This window comes from Drosophila yakuba, chromosome 3R, assembly GCF_016746365.2.
Source record: "Drosophila yakuba strain Tai18E2 chromosome 3R, Prin_Dyak_Tai18E2_2.1, whole genome shotgun sequence".
Taxonomy (NCBI): domain Eukaryota; kingdom Metazoa; phylum Arthropoda; class Insecta; order Diptera; family Drosophilidae; genus Drosophila; species Drosophila yakuba.
In genome coordinates, this window is record NC_052530.2 from 13,189,853 (window position 1) to 13,205,976 (window position 16,124).

The window sequence follows — 16,124 nt, forward strand, 5'->3', positions numbered from 1 at the left end:
GCATAGCTCTATATATAGCACCATACAATAAAAGTTTAATAACATTTTAGGCGAATTATATCGCTGCCATTTTCCTTTAAAATGGTTACTAGCACTATAAAAGACCAAAGCCAATTTGATTAAATTCGCATTAATTGGTACATGTGCCAGTTGGTGCTCTCCACTTGAGAGTAATTTATAAAATGTAAATTTTAACTGAATTTCGGTACATTTACTATCTCTCTACATATGTGCATTAAGCCAAGAGCTCCTTGCAGGGGAATCCCCATATCTACGCTCACATATATCTCGTGTAAAGTGGTTTGTTTTGAAGACAAATGTGCTCCGCAAGTCTGCGTGAAATTCCCCTAAATTCTATTATCGAAGGACTTGCGTTAGTGTATTTAGGGATTCGCTGGTCGAATCCTTTCAACCCATCCAACTGCCGTTGTTGTGGCTGTCGCTTCTGCTCCTGCGGCTGCTGCTGCTCCTGCTGCTGCTGCTCCTGCTCCTGATGCTCCTGTCTCTTGAAGATATTTGGCCAAAGGCTTTTAGGACAGCTCAGGACTCGTTCGGCTGTTAGTTGCCGCTTCCAGCGAACATAAAAATGCCCTTAAAAGCAACAGAGACAAACGAAGGACGAAGGACGAAAGACGAGAGGCTAAGGACTCTCAGCCGAATCTAAGGGAATAAAACGAAAACAGCCAAATATAAAACTTATACCGAAAAGGGATTGACGGATATAAATGGTGATATGACCTAAGGTCATTTGTATAAAATTAAGTTGAACATCATAAAAAAAATAACACACACACAGACACACTCAACAAATGACAAAACTTGCCCACAGCTAAAAGAGGGCGTGGCCGGGAGGGGCCATAACGCCCTCCAGTTATTTCGGGGCTTAATCAAAAAACCTTCAATTCGATTTACAATAAGCCGGTCGGCGTGGCGCGTACGGAAAAAGCCGGAAAAGGGAAAACTAAATTGTGATTCTTACATTCGGCGGGGGGAAAGTTTTCATTTATTTCCCTCCTCCCCCTCCGCCCTGTTTGTCCGCCTTTCCGTTCGACTGCCTCGCTTTCCTTCCATCTTTAATAAACATTTTTATGCCGTATGCTAATAAAGATTCTGCCTCTCGTCGGTGTCTCTTCTCTGGCTTTTTGGGGGCCCAGAGCTATTTGCCGAGCTTCCGAGCTCGGAACCATCCTCCATCCTACGTCCTTCATCCTCCATCCTCCATCCTTCAGACCCCCACCCATCCATCCATCCACTTTTAATATCCAGCCACGTATGTCATGGCAAGGAACCATTAAACACAAAACACAACGGGAAAAAGTTAAGTCGCGGGGGGAATCGGTGGATGGCGGCGGTGGAAATGTGGAAAAGTGGAAATGGAAAAAGGGGCCAAAGAAAAGCAAAGCAGCGAAAAAAAATTATGCCCCAGACGCCGCTGAATTTTAAATGAGCCTTTATGGGCTTCATTTCAGCGTGTAAATTATCTCATTTGTCAGCAATTGCGCTGTGTGCGTGTGTCCCGTGTCTGTGTGTGTGTGTGTGTTTGTGCAAATCCTAGACTATATAGTCCTGTATAGGGGCATATAGTGTCCCTGTCCATATGCGACATGTACTCAGCCATTTGTAAAATGATTCAATGACGTCTCCTGGCATTTAATGAGATAAGCACTCGCTTGCCCCGATAAGATTGCGTGGCATGCCACCGAAAGACAAAACGGGTGGCATATCGTATTTAAATATAGATGTCGTTCATCATACAAGGGGGTTGATTCATTAATTCCGGGAATTTACTTGAATTACAGCCAAACGAGGGCTTATTTTTCGGGGGGATTAACTTTGGCGTGCCGCTCTTTTGTGCCGCTAAAGTTTCACAATTACCGAAATGGTTTTACAAAAAAGTTCGCTTATAAACCACTTAGGTGTGACAGCCAGAACAAAAAGACAGTCCAAACATATTTGCAGCCAGCACCAAAAGTACCTTGTAAATTGTTTTTTATCAGCTTACAAGCTACTTCGACTTAAATCCCTCCATGTGTCCCTGCTCATTTGGATTTTTGCGTATTTTCCACGCCTTCTTCCATACGACGGGTGTTTTCTTTAAAGCATTCATATTTACATGTGTTCAGCAAATGGGTTTCTTACAAAGCTTTCTCTAAGGATCAACTGCAAGATGAGAAGTTAAGTTAAGTTAGCTCTTTAATTAAATTACGATTTAGGAGTGAATTACAAGTTGTTATTTACTTAAGTTCATGCTTACAGCATGCTTACCAAGCACGAGCGCAATACTTTTGCTGGCCATGATAATCCCGTTATGACAATTGAAACAATCACATTCAAATGAATTCGTATTTGACTTTTGACCGAGAGTGCGGAGTGCCAAGTGGAGGGATCCCTGATTACTGGCTATCTAAAAGTCAAAACTTTCGGTTGGCAGTAGCAAGTGGATGCAACAGCGAGTTGCGACCGCTGATTGCATGTCGCCTTGGAAAAGCTGAAAATCGTGTTTCCGTTTTCGCTCGCCCAAAAGCGACTTTAATGGCAGCTCAAGTGGCGAGCGAGCGGAACTTTTTTGTTGGTTTTTAGTTTGTTTTTTATACACTTTTTTTTATTCCTTTTCTCCTCATTTTTTTAGAGCAGGTTTGGTGGTTTGGGGGGGAATGGAAATATGAAAGCTCTGGTGGAAGGAAAATCGGTTCTCAAATGGATGCGAAGAGGAGCGCCTTTCTGCATTGATGATGCTGCAGGTTTTCCTCGTATTTGGAATCGATGATGTGTGTTCCCGAATTTTATGGGACAACCTTCGCACACGCTACCATATAGTAAGTTTATATCCGCTCGAACAAAGCCAGAGCATGGGGATTGAGCAGGAGAGCAGACGGAGATGGGGAAGCTGGGGCGCCAGAGTTACGGTCATGCCGGGCCGGAGACCCAGACCCACCTTTTGACAAGGGCATAATTAAAGCATAACAGCAACAAAAAGCAGAGTGGGCGGAGGCATAGGATACGTTGGCGTCGCCCACTTCGTCCGCGACGAATACCCACCAACTACGGGGTGAAAACAGGTTGTTACTTCCTTGCAAACAAGGTTCCGTTACCGTTATGTATACGGCCACATCTACATCTGCATATATATGCATGTCGGTGAGTGTACGTTGTACAGCAAAGTGTGTGTGTCTGCGGGGGGTGGGTGGCTACAGTTTTGGGAAAAAATATAATAGCGCTGCAAATGAACATTTTATTATCTCACCACTGGCGCGCACACTTAAGGGTTTTAGGGCAGGGTAATATAAACATAAATAATTAATTATGTTTTCTTATGCACCATAATAATGTTCCACGGCTGATAATGTACGCTGCTTAGAAACTAGGCAACCCAAATTTCCAGAAAATTTCTAAGAAAGTTTTGACACTAAGAGTATATTTCATTCTGTTCCAGTTTAAGTTTGCTGCGATTGATAAACCGATTTAATTAAGTTTATATGTAGTTATTAAGACAATTTCCTAACTATCTGTCACTTCAAAGAGAAACTTTTAGTTATACACCCACAAGTATAAGCATCTAAAGATTCGTTAGCCACATCAACTGTTTCGACATTGAATTGAGCAAGTTGAAGCGACAAAAGTTGCGATTGCTATTTGGTTGACCGCACCTGTGGGCTCAGATGTGTAAGTATGTGTTGCTGTGAGCTTGGCGTATAAAAGAAAGCACGTTATTGCCAATTTAACTTACATTGTGCATGTGTCTTTAAACAAAGATTTATGTACCCACTTGCATGCACGCCGTTGCCCAGAACTCGTTGCTCCAGACCCGCGATTCCTGTGTACCACACACATTTGGGGGCGCGATTTTCGGGGGCTGGGTTCCTTTCGCTGTAGTGGTGAGGTCAGGTGCTCGGGCAATAACTCGCTATGGATGGGTAGCTGTTTGTGTGGGTGTGCTTGTGGGTGTGAGTATGGATGTGGGGTGCCCACTTAAATCAGCATAATGATATGCACTTATTGTTGTGGCAAATTTGTTGCGGAAGTGCTGCGAAAACCGCACAGGATGGGGCCGAGTTCCTTGAGTTTCCTAATTCTCAATCCAAGATTCCCAGGATCATCGTGGACTCCTCCCAGCCACGCTTTTCATATTAAAAGTATGTACAAGGAACAAACTTTTATCCGCCTGAGTCGTACTCTCAGACTAAGTTGTCTCTGATTTAAAACTCCACAGATCAGTCACAAGTCTCAAGCATTCGCACATCAGAAGTCGAAAAAATCTGAGCTCAACAACCAGATCGAGTATCGTAAATCAGTATAATATAACATACCACTAAAATGGCCGAGCAGCAGAGTACGAAGCCAAATTTCGCTTCCGATCCCAAATCGAGAAAATTAAAGTTTGCCGGCATTTGCCCTATGAACAACGAGGAGCTGTCGAGTCTCTACAGGATCGATCAGCTGACCGACGAGGAACTGGCCTCCGTGGGCCTGGAGAGGAGTTCCCTGATCGATGACTATCGTCTACTGCATGAGCTTTCGCTGATGAAGCAAAAGGAGAATGAAGTCACCAAGAGCCGCGCTCAAACGTGGAAAAGAAACCCCGTGGTGTTGGATGAGCGATTCATAAAACAGATGCAGGAGTACATTCCCGAAACAAAGTACCAATTTCCGATGCTCAGCCATCTGATCAGACTGATGAGTTTGGAGAAGGAGCCGGAAACCATCTTCAGCAAGCAGGACTTGGGGATCGATGCGAATTACCAAGAGGATGCGAAGGTCCAGCAGCTGCTGCCCAAAGAGCGTCTGCATCGTCGCCTTGAGTCGTTCTACGATCATCTGGAAAACATGTTCCTCCACGGCGATCGCAAAGCGGCTACCGACCTGGTGTTTGACGCCATTGTCCGCTTGGTGGACCGCCGAACTGTTTTGGAATCTGCAACCAATTAACACCATTAACCAGTTTATTGTACTTTTAAGCAGTTTTAAATGAACTTTCGATTCCTTCATGCAAAGCTTAAGGAATAAGGACTTTGTAACGCTGATAATCATATGTAGCTATCCTTTCTGCAAATCCATTTGTGAACAGATTTTCTCATTTTCGATAAGGCTTATGATTTTCCCAATTACTTGGCCAAGAAAGGTGGCAGGTTCACCTTTTCCTCAACCGCATGTTGATGTCGATTTCTTCATTTGCCTAATACGAGTCGACGCCGTCATTAATCTAAAATATGGCTAACACACACGCACCCACGCCCACACACACACACGTGCGCATGGCGTGCATGTAATTATGCTGGAAACAGTGGCGTGGAAAGGGGTTTTCATGGGGGGGTTACTCGGAATTTGAGTGAGGGAGGAGCAGTCACATTGCCACCACAGAGACACACATTTGCGTAAGCCTTGTTAATCGTGACAAAAGCTTATTGCGGGTTATTTGGACTACTTGTTTCGCATCCGGCGCTGGCACAACGAAAATCAACATTGCCACATGTAAATACACACAGACAGACGCACTCACACACACAAGCACACACATTTATACATATATATTCTGTGCATATGGCTGCGCACAGAGAGACAAAACACCCAGTATATCGTACGCAAAGCGGTTACACGCAGTCAGGATTTGATTTCATGTTCGCATGATTAAGGATTTTACGTCGGCCCAGCAGAATGTTTCAAATAAGGGGCTTATGAATTTGCAAAGTGGTTTGCAGCATAATGCTCATTACAAAAATTCGGTTTTATGTCATGATCTGCTGCAGGCCTTCAAATTTGTTGACGACATGGTAATGTTCAGTAAAGATGTGGCTTAAAACCCATATAAATCATTATACAGGGCTTTCTTTGATACTTATTGTTAATTATAACGAAATAAACAAGATCATTTTTTTAATATACCTAATACTTAGTTCTTATAATAAATATATTATTTATAAAAAGTTTTAAATTTTGTTACTTGAGCTAGTTGTAGTCAGCTTGGAGCTTTAGGCTTGATTGCTGGTTCCCTTAAAATGTCAAACTTCTAAGCCCGTACACATTTTTTTTGTCAGTGTAGAGTTATGTGTGCGTATCGGCCTGTCGGTTGAGCCTGTCATCCGAGGGGGAAAGATGCCAAGGAGCTCGCGTCACTTGCACACATAATAAACATTTTAAACATTATTCTCGTGTTAAGCAGCTCCTTGGATTGGTGCTGCCACGTTGCTGCTGTTTCTACTGCTGCTGCTGCTGCTGTTTGATGCTGCTGCTACGACTGCTGCTGTTCGTTTTCGGTGAAATTTACGGGTTTCAACGAATAATGGTGCATGTGGGAAATGAACGTTTTGTGTTCGCTTTTGCCTGTCATCGCAGCCACGCAGCAGAATCCTCGCTCGCACAAACACTCGCACATTCCGAAACATTCGCCACTTTATCAGCATTTTACTTTAGCCGTTATTACCAGAGATCCACTCACAGTACATTAGCACACCCACACAAATCCACATCCGCATCCAGCACACCCAACACACCCAACACACCCACAACACCCACCCATCATGCCACAATCCTAACAAGCACACCACTCTACACTCGAGTCCTCACGCATGTTGTTAGTCTCTACGAGGTTGCGACTCTCCAAGGAAATTAAAAAACAACTAAAACAAATTAACAATATAATGACAAAAGTCTTATGTGAACTGTGCTTGAGGAGCCGTCGATGGGAAGATTTGGAGCAGATGAAGTAGGCCTAAGACGAAGTGAACGCAGAAATGGAAAAGCACAGTGAGAAAAATTCTTTTTCCAAATAAGGAAAAAAGCGAATCAATCTCAAACAGGTAAAAATTACTATATTATGTTATCAAACTAGATTTACACTAGAATACGAACATAAAAATCTGAAGATAACTCTTAGCTGTATAAGCTATTGCAATTTGTTCCTCGCACGAATTAATTGAGTGTCTGTTAATTAATTTAAACACATTGCACTGGTGCTGCCCCCAAAGGCAAGGCATTAATAATACATGATATGTGCGTGGGAATATTTTTGCTGTGTAGGCAAAGCCGAAGAACCAGGATTGGGACTCGCAGCTAAATGGCAAATCAAGCATTTGCACAAAATTGAATTACCTACCCAGGCATCCGAGTTTGCAGGCCCATTACGAGAAGTCGAGCCACCGCATCTAACCACCGACCCACCCACTGGTTGGCATCGCCCACGTTAAGTATACGCCATGGATTCGGGGCAATTGGCACTTTTGCAATGGCAACCGGGAATGGCAACAGCAATGCTTTTAATGATGATCGATTTGGGTAAACAATGAAATTTCCGCATTCAAATTTTATTGCTGGCAATCAGCGAGGCTTCCTGCTCACAAGCGCACACACAAATGTCCATATGCCGAATGGGGATATTTATAAACGATGCGCTTTAATATTAATCTATGGCGCAACGCCTGTTTGCTGTTTGTCGGCTAAACTCGCAGAGAAGTTCAATTTGATGCATGTCGTCGTTGAAATTAGCATATAACATGTACATTATCGCATTCAGCGTAAAACAACAGGCTAAGCAAACAAGTTTAGCGCTTAAGCGATTAATGAAATTTCCATAACGGTCTTTAAAATTTAAAATTTTACGCAGTGGGACCAGGCTGGTCATTTAATACCAGATAGGCAAGAGCATTTTATACATGAGGTCATACTAAAGACCTTAACTTTTTGCAATCGATAACTACGTAAGGTAGATGTCCCGGATCGAACATTGTAATCGATAGTCAGTATCTTAAAGTGAAAGTTGTGAACTAGTTTAAATGTGATAGGATTTGTTAGCTAAATGTGTGCAGGCACACTGTTTTACCGGCGTCGCTAGTTTGAAACTAGGCGGGAAAACTTTGCTTTGTTATTGACGTGCGAAAGTCTGGAGGACACAATGCGGTGAGCAAGAGATAGTTCTATTTTTTATAACCATTAATTCTTACAGAATAAAACGAGCGTACTACCACGAGTTAGTCTATCCCTTTCTTTCTGGATCCATGGCGGAGTAGCCGTTTAAGGCAACTTCGTTCCCGCGACGACAGATATCTATCTAGCAATAATATCTTATCGAACTAATACTTATTTCTTCTGAAGGGACCAATCCAAGATTGAATTTTTAGTTTTTAGTTAGAAAAGGTAAATATTAAAATATGAATAGGAAGAACTTAAGTATGCCTGTTAAAATTCAAATAGGTGTCAAAGGGTATTAAGATTAAGATTTATTTAAAGATCTACAAAGCAGAACTATATAGTAATCTTGGAAAAAATTATATTTTTTAAAGATATTTTGTTTATACCCCACACTAAAGCTTAAATTAAAGATAAATAAATCATATTTATTAGTGCTTTCAAATATATTTGTCATATTAAAAATCCCTTGCCCAACTGATAAATCGCCTTTCCCGAAGTGCACAGATAAGAGGTGACCAATGTCTAGGCTATCGTACATCCATTCATGGTGGTGCGGATCCAATCGTGGTAGAAGGCAGTGCGCGCATACACATCCTAGTGGAAATAATGGCCAATAAATACATAAATAAATCTCCGATCTATGTTTATTATTGGAATACTCACCGGGTAGCCACGTCCGCAAGGAACACCCCAATTGCCAATGCCCACCAAACGCTGCTGCTCATCGATCAGCGGTCCACCAGCGTCCCCGTGGCAGGCTCCCTTGCCGGCGTCCATTTGGACACACACATGCCCTAGGTCCACATCATCCTGGTTCTGCAACTTCTCCCGGCACTCGTTCACCGGCAGATATGTGCCGGATGCCTCCTGGAGATAGCGACCATAGGTGCCCATGGCCTCTGTGCTGCCCCAACCAGCAAAGGTCAACTTGTCCCCCTCTTCCAATTCATCGATGTCCGCCAAGGTTATGTTCTTCGTCACATCGTTGAACTCGATGCTGGACGACAAGTGCAGCAGGGCAATGTCGTTGTGGTACAGCGGCTTGTCGAAGTTGCAGTGCACATGGATCTGGTCCACATTGTAGTATGCAGCATATAGATCCCACCAATCCGAAGTGCCAGTCACAACCAGCAGGTTGGACTTCCTCAATCCCGCCACGCAGCTGGCCGCTGTGAGCACCCAGTACTCGTTGAGTATGAGGCCTCCACACAGGTGATACGAGTATACATTTTGGATACTGGCTATCCAGGGCCAATCGCCCTCGGTTGCGGTGGTGCCCCCGGCCACACGACCTTGGGGCACAGCTTCGGTTGTGCGATGCCTCTCGACGTTGGCCAAACCCGGAAGTGGCTCTCCTCTCATCCTCATGGCTTCCGTGGGCTCCTGACGAGCCAGCAGAGTCAAGCCCAGCAGCGCCGTAAAGTTCCACTTATTCCTCATGCTTGGTATATGCGCGGTGCAATCGAAACTAAAAGCCCACAGGCGGACCACCTTAAAATTACACCTCATATGGCGGATCTTATCGGCCAGTTTGGTCGAATTTTGGATAATGGGAAGTTTATGGGTCTGGACATGGCGATAAGTGGCATATGCGGCAATGTGGCCGTGGTCATTGTGAGCTGACTGGCTAGTTCGACCGGTGCATTTATACAGTGCCGAGATTTGCCGTGTCACACTAGTCCATGGGTTTATAGCGACCAGGTCCAATTGGACGTTCCGCCTTTACCGATTGCGTTTTATCCTTGCAGCCGTAAAGATACCTGGCTGCTTATGGCCATAAAGATTGCTGGCCAGTGCTCAGTTGGCCGCGAAAAACCCAAGTGAGCAAACTCCCGAAGTGCGATTAAATGGGTTTATATGGAGAGCCTATAAAAACGCTCAGTTGGGTCATACAATTTTCCATTGCCGGTCATTAATTCGCGCTGTCCGACATTGTCCCTCGTCTCGGAAATATTCTTTAGGGGATGGCTGTCCGTTTGTCACTGATTTGGCTGCTTCTGCTGGGCACTTCCATTGACGTCACGCGCGGAAAGCGTTTGGATCGTAAACTTTTGGACAATCGAATTGTGGGTGGCCAGGAGGCGGAGGACGGGGTGGCTCCTTATCAGGTGTCCATCCAGACCACCTGGAAAACCCACATCTGCAGCGGAGTCATTCTCAACGAGCAGTGGATCCTCACCGCGGGTCATTGTGCACTGGACTTCAGCATCGAGGATCTGAGGATTATCGTCGGCACGAATGATCGCCTGGAGCCAGGACAGACTTTATTTCCGGACGAGGCTCTGGTCCATTGCTTGTACGACATTCCCTATGTCTACAACAATGACATTGCGTTGATCCATGTCAACGAGTCGATTATATTCAACGATCGCACCCAGATCGTTGAGTTGAGCAGAGAGCAACCTCCGGCGGGTTCCACGGTCACTTTGACGGGATGGGGTGCTCCGGAAAGTAGCTTCCCCACAGTGCAGCATCTGCAAACCATCAATCTTACCATCATCGCGCACGAGGAGTGCAGGGAGAGGTGGGACTTCCACGATGGCATCGACGTCGGTCACATTTGCACCTTTACCCGGGAAGGTGAGGGAGCCTGCTCCGGAGACTCCGGAGGTCCACTGATGTGGGAGGGCAAACTGGTGGGCCTGGTCAACTGGGGAAGAGCCTGTGCCGTCGGTATGCCCGATATGTAAGATAAAGTTCATCTACCTCTTATAAGATGGGAATTTATGCATTGCCAATCCTTTCAGGTATGCCAACACAGTTTACTATCAGGATTGGATCCGCAGGACTCGCTCAGGATGCAAGAATCGCGTTACCTGAAGGAGATAATAAGGGATAGAGATTAACTGGTAACACAATGATGAATGTTGGCATTAATATGTGAAATAAATGTATTGATTAAAACAACGCTGATAACACAAGCCCCTTACTCATGTGGTCATTGCCTACTTTTATATGGCCAATCAACACTTTTATGGAACTGTTTGCTAACATGTTATGGCATAGGGCAATGTCATGCTAGGGCTGAAAAATGAATAAAATACAACTCAATTCTGCAGATGAAAATGCCATGAAACCTAATGATATACATACATTTTGTTGCTGTTCCAGAAGATATAAAATAAAGTTTATTGCCTTGAAAAGTATATCAAATTCAAATGTGTCTAACTTTAAGTAGAAAAGGCATAAAAACTGTAAATGGTTACTTTTCGAATCTTGATATATAAAATCATGTGGTTCCATGACAAGATAATTTATAAATCCATTAGATATATGGTGTAGGTGGTAATAGATGCAACCCTCGTTCTTTAAAAGTCCAGTGGTAATATCCACCAAGTGACCATTCTAGATATTATTCCTCACATTTTGTGACATTGATTGCCCTGTCACAAAATGATAATCAGTGTGCGTCTATATCTTTTTACGATATCGGGCTTTATGGCATAGATACATGGGCGAAAACATTGATTCCGATTTACGATAAAACCCCGAGACTTACGATAAAACGTTCGAGTATAAAAGAAAAATCACAGCCCATATGCAGGTTTAATTGTCGCACTGAAAGTCAAGCACCCACCAAAATGGTTCGACTGGGTGTTGTGCAGGTCCTTGTGATCCTCCTGGCCTGTAGTTGCCTTAGCCCCATCAACGCCGTGCGATTGGCACAGCTCAGTGAGGAGCAGCTGGAGTGGATCGCGAAGGCGGAAGGAGTCAACTTCCAGAATCGCGTAATCAACGGTGAGGAGGCGCAGTTGGGCGAGGCCAAGTACCAGATATCGCTGCAGGGAATGTACGGTGGTCACATATGTGGCGGATGCATCATCGACGAACGCCATGTCCTGACGGCGGCCCACTGTGTATATGGCTATAACCCCTCCTACCTGCGAGTGGCCACGGGAACTGTGGAGTGGGCCAAGCCGGATGCCATGTACTTCGTGGAGGAGCACTGGATCCACTGCAACTACAACAGTCCCGCCTACCACAATGACATTGCCCTAATTCGGCTGAACGATACGATCAAGTTCAACGAGTACACTCAACCGGCTGAGCTGCCCACAGCTCCGCTGGCAAACGGGACTCAGTTGCTCCTCACGGGCTGGGGCTCAACGGAACTCTGGGGCGATACGCCCGATGTACTCCAAAAGGCCTATCTCACGCATGTGGTCTACTCGACCTGCCAGGAGATCATGAACGACGATCCGTCCAACGGTCCTTGCCACATCTGCACACTGACGGCTGGTGGACAGGGAGCCTGCCACGGCGACTCCGGCGGTCCGCTGACGCACAATGGAGTGCTCTACGGCCTGGTCAATTGGGGCTACCCCTGTGCCCTCGGAGTTCCCGATAGTCACGCCAACGTCTACTATTATCTGGAATGGATCAGGAGCATGACCTCGGGACCATGCAGCAACTGTCACTGCTACGCCAGTAACTATCCTAACCTGTTATCATCCCAGAACACAATAAGCTGAGCAAGCTATACGAAATTGAATTGAGGTAAGAATGTACTGTGACAACTGGTTGAAATAAAAGCTAGTGGCGGATTAAGAATAAGAAAATCGAGCTAGTGTTCCTTTTCAGCAATATGGATTTCTTTTTCCAAGCGTTTACCCATATTGTTTGTTCAATATTTACTCAATGTTTATTGCTTTTTTGCATCTATAATTTCACTAACTAAAATTTCCCTTGAATTTTAGAATTCGTTTTTAAAAGTAAACTTCGTTAACACAAACGTTTAAATGTGAAAAAAAAAATTTCGAAAAAAAACTAAAAGACACTTTATTTTATAGATTAAGTTTTCTTTATTTCCCTCCGAAATGTAATAGTTTGCCAAGTACATCAGTAGTAACACTTGTCGTTGCCGCTGATCTTGCTGCGAATCCAGTCAAGGTAGTAGTACACATTGGCCTGCACATCGGGCAGTCCCACCCCGCAGGGTCGTCCCCAATTGACCACACCCACCAAGTGGCCATTGCTCACCAGGGGGCCCCCGGAATCGCCGTGACAGGAGCCCTCGCCCTCGCGCGAAAAGGTGCAGATGTGACCCACACCCATGCTGCTGGTTCGGTTGAAGGTCTCGTAGCACTCATTCAAGGGAACCAGACCATAAGTCAGCTTGTGCAGGTCCTCCAAGGAGCTGCCGTAGGCCACATCGGAGCCCCAGCCCGTGAGGACGATCTCTTCTCCGGATTGAACCGGTCTGATTGGCAAGGCGATCGGCTGGGTCAGCTCATTGAAGGTGATGTTCTGGGTAAGCTTCAGCAGGGCGATGTCGTTATGCATGTAGGGCTGGTCGTACATGCAGTGCATGTGGATCTCGGCGGTGTAGTAGACGGCTCCCGGCTCGGCCCATTTGTTGGTGCCCGTGATCACATTGACCAGGGCGGGAACAAAGTTCTCCACGCAGTGCCCGGCTGTTATGATCCAGTTTTCGTTCAGGATGGCACCACCGCAATTGTGGGCACCCACTATGGGTTGCAACGAAACCTGGTATGGAGCAAATCCGATCTCGGCTTTCTCGCCGCCCTTAATCCTGCCAGATGGACCTGCAGAATAGGGTCCAACAAGGCGCTTTGATTCACAGGGACTCGGGGGCTTCACAACTAGGAGAAGCAAAAGGCTTAGACGGAGCAGCTTCATATCGAAGGTTTGACCAAGTACTGAACACTAAACGCCAACTTCTTCGCTATCAAAACTTTATTTAGTGGCCCATTCTTATCGAGGCTATTTTATCGTTGCCTTATAAATTAGCCTTTTTATGGGTTATGATAGTCGCAGTTCACGGAACCTTTAGGAGTGGGTAGAGCTGTAGCCAGTGCACTTTGAATTCCCACTCATGACATTGCGTATCCAATCACGATAGAAATAAACACTGGCGTGAACGTCCTGAAAATATACCAAACATTCTGAATGGGTTCTTATACATCTAGATGTTTTTAAAGATGCCACAACTGAGTTTATGATTCCTAGGAGGACTAAAACTAAGTGGTTGAAGGTTTTCTATCACTTACCGGAACTCCGGTGGCGCAGGGCCATCCCCAGTTGACCAGTCCCACCAGGTAACCATTGCTGACCAAAGGTCCGCCAGAATCTCCGTGGCAGGCACCTTCTCCCAGCCGCGAAAAGGTGCAAATGTGACCCACATCGCAATCGTCATCGTTGCTCAGCAGGGCTTTGCACTCGCGATGGGGAACGTACTGAAGGTACAGAACCTGCAGATCGATGGGACTGGCGCCCCAGAGGACCGTGGATCCCCATCCAGTGAGGATCACTTCATCGCCCGGCTGCATGGGCACCAAGGGCAGGGCGATCGGTTGAGTGCGCTCGTCCCACGCAATGGGCTCAATTAGTTCCAACAGGGCAATGTCGTTGTGCATCTCGGGAGTATCGTAGTTACAGTGGATATGGATGGCTTTTAGGAAATACCTGCCTCCCGGTTGGTTATACTTATTGGTGCCCGTGACGACAACCAGCCATGGCATAAAGGCATCTACGACGCAGTGGGCGGCGGTCAGGACGAATGTCTCGTTTATTATAGCACCGCCACAGGAGTGGGCGCCTGAGATTCCTTGCAAGGATATCTGATAGGGAGCGAAGCCATCCTCAGCCGCCTGACCTCCAACAATTCGTTGATCCTTGGAAAACCCGCCATCCGTGGAGTTTCCTTTGATTCGTATGGCTGCTGTTATGGATAAGAGTCCCGAAAGTCCCAAAAAAATAAGTAAAGCCGCTGCCGACATCTTGTTTCTGGCCCTGGTCAGCTAATGAAGTTTCCAGTCTAACAGACTGCCTTCTTGACCATTTATCGGAATCAGATAAAAAATCAGTTTATGGCGCGATTGGTGGAACCTTTGCTCAGGCCATTTCGACTTTACTATACTTCAAACAAAATCGCAGAGGGTAAAACCAGACTAGCTCAGTCCGCGATTGCATTTCAGCCATGGCGTTTGCACGGTTCCTTTTCCATATTCTCCTGTGCGGTTCACTATACGGCAATCTATTGGCAGTGGAGCACTTTATTGTGGGGGGCCAGAATGCAGCTGAAGGAGATGCCCCCTACCAGGTGTCGCTCCAAACCCTTTTGGGTAATCACCTATGCGGTGGTGCCATCATCTCGGACCGATGGATAATTACTGCTGGTCACTGCGTCAAAGGATATCCGGCCAGTAGACTTCAAGTGGCCTCTGGAACTATTCGTTATACGGCGCCAGGAGCTGTGCACTACCCAGATGCCATCTACCTGCACTGCAACTATGACACTCCCAAGTACCACAATGACATTGGCCTGCTTCACCTGAACGAGAGCATCAGCTTTAACGCCCTCACTCAGGCGGTTGGGCTACCCACTTCTTCCTTTCCCAGAGGAGCTGCGGATCTGGTTTTCACCGGATGGGGATCCCAGTCGGCGGCAGGAACCTTGCCCACACAGCTGCAGCGTGTCCAGCAGCAACACCTCAGCTTTCAGGCCTGCGAGTCCCTGCTGTCCGCATACGAAGATGTGGATCTGGGTCCCTGCCATATCTGCGCATATCGCCAGACAAATATCGGCGCATGCCACGGAGACTCAGGCGGTCCTTTAGTTCACCAAGGCACACTGGTAGGCATACTCAACTTTTTCGTACCCTGCGCTCGGGGAGTGCCGGATATATTTATGGATGTAATGTACTACCGCGACTGGATGCGGCAAACGATGAGTGACAATGGCAAGTGTGCACAGGTCAGCCAGCAGACGATAACTGGATAAAAATATTTGAACTCATTAACGAAACTGAATTTCTAATGTAAATTGTAATTTCTTGCATATTTAAATAATTTATTAAACCATTTAAATATAAGATAGTTGCCAAACGGTCAGCATTGTATCAAATCGCACCCCAATCGCACCCAAAACGCACCTAAACCGCTCCCAACCCGCCACCAAATCGCCGCCAAACCGCAAACAAACGGTACGAGGCTGAATATATGCGGTATCCTTTACGGGGAACGCTATACGGTAAATCCTCTACTTTTAGAATTACTGCGGCTGCCACCAGCTACAGTTCACCTATATTTTGCAGAATGTTGTGGTGAGTTATTTCGATGTTCCTGGAGGCATATGATATTCTTGGCCCCCAGCCAGGAGGTCGTTCAGACAGACAGCCGGAATGTCTTACTGATTCAGCCAGCCGTCGTTTTCTGATTTATTTCGGAAGGAGGGAAGTGTCGCACTGGCCACACGTGTC

At 45.8% G+C, this 16,124-nt stretch overlaps 7 protein-coding genes across 7 annotated transcripts; 4 read left to right on the forward strand and 3 right to left on the reverse strand.

Annotated features, from left to right (window-relative positions):
• Positions 1-4,199: 4,199 nt before the first annotated feature.
• LOC6536650 lies at positions 4,200-5,024 on the forward strand. Its single transcript, XM_002097186.4, has one exon. The coding sequence runs from the start codon at positions 4,315-4,317 to the stop codon at positions 4,924-4,926; it is 612 nt and encodes a 203-aa protein (XP_002097222.1). The 5' UTR covers positions 4,200-4,314; the 3' UTR covers positions 4,927-5,024.
• Positions 5,025-8,326: 3,302 nt separating this feature from the next.
• Positions 8,327-9,377, reverse strand: LOC6536651 (chymotrypsin-2). Its single transcript, XM_002097187.4, has 2 exons — positions 8,566-9,377; positions 8,327-8,496 (listed from the first exon to the last, which is right to left on the reverse strand). The coding sequence occupies exons 1-2, from the start codon at positions 9,340-9,342 to the stop codon at positions 8,425-8,427; spliced, it is 849 nt and encodes a 282-aa protein (XP_002097223.3). The 5' UTR covers positions 9,343-9,377; the 3' UTR covers positions 8,327-8,424.
• Positions 9,378-9,781: 404 nt separating this feature from the next.
• Positions 9,782-10,809, forward strand: LOC6536652 (chymotrypsin-1). The gene is made up of 2 exons (XM_002097188.4): positions 9,782-10,588; positions 10,650-10,809. Exons 1-2 carry the CDS (start codon positions 9,867-9,869, stop codon positions 10,720-10,722), a joined length of 795 nt encoding a protein of 264 aa, XP_002097224.1. The 5' UTR covers positions 9,782-9,866; the 3' UTR covers positions 10,723-10,809.
• Positions 10,810-11,439: 630 nt separating this feature from the next.
• LOC6536653 (chymotrypsin-2) lies at positions 11,440-12,461 on the forward strand. The gene has a single exon (XM_002097189.4). The coding sequence runs from the start codon at positions 11,484-11,486 to the stop codon at positions 12,372-12,374; it is 891 nt and encodes a 296-aa protein (XP_002097225.1). The 5' UTR covers positions 11,440-11,483; the 3' UTR covers positions 12,375-12,461.
• Positions 12,462-12,668: 207 nt separating this feature from the next.
• LOC6536654 (chymotrypsin-1) lies at positions 12,669-13,586 on the reverse strand. The gene has a single exon (XM_002097190.4). It carries the CDS (start codon positions 13,540-13,542, stop codon positions 12,742-12,744), a length of 801 nt encoding a protein of 266 aa, XP_002097226.1. The 5' UTR covers positions 13,543-13,586; the 3' UTR covers positions 12,669-12,741.
• Positions 13,585-14,676, reverse strand: LOC6536655 (chymotrypsin-2). Its single transcript, XM_002097191.3, has 2 exons — positions 13,914-14,676; positions 13,585-13,788 (listed from the first exon to the last, which is right to left on the reverse strand). Exons 1-2 carry the CDS (start codon positions 14,640-14,642, stop codon positions 13,693-13,695), a joined length of 825 nt encoding a protein of 274 aa, XP_002097227.1. The 5' UTR covers positions 14,643-14,676; the 3' UTR covers positions 13,585-13,692.
• An 84-nt stretch (positions 14,677-14,760) lies between these two features.
• Positions 14,761-15,739, forward strand: LOC6536656 (chymotrypsin-2). Its single transcript, XM_002097192.4, has one exon. It carries the CDS (start codon positions 14,843-14,845, stop codon positions 15,644-15,646), a length of 804 nt encoding a protein of 267 aa, XP_002097228.1. The 5' UTR covers positions 14,761-14,842; the 3' UTR covers positions 15,647-15,739.
• Positions 15,740-16,124: the final 385 nt, after the last annotated feature.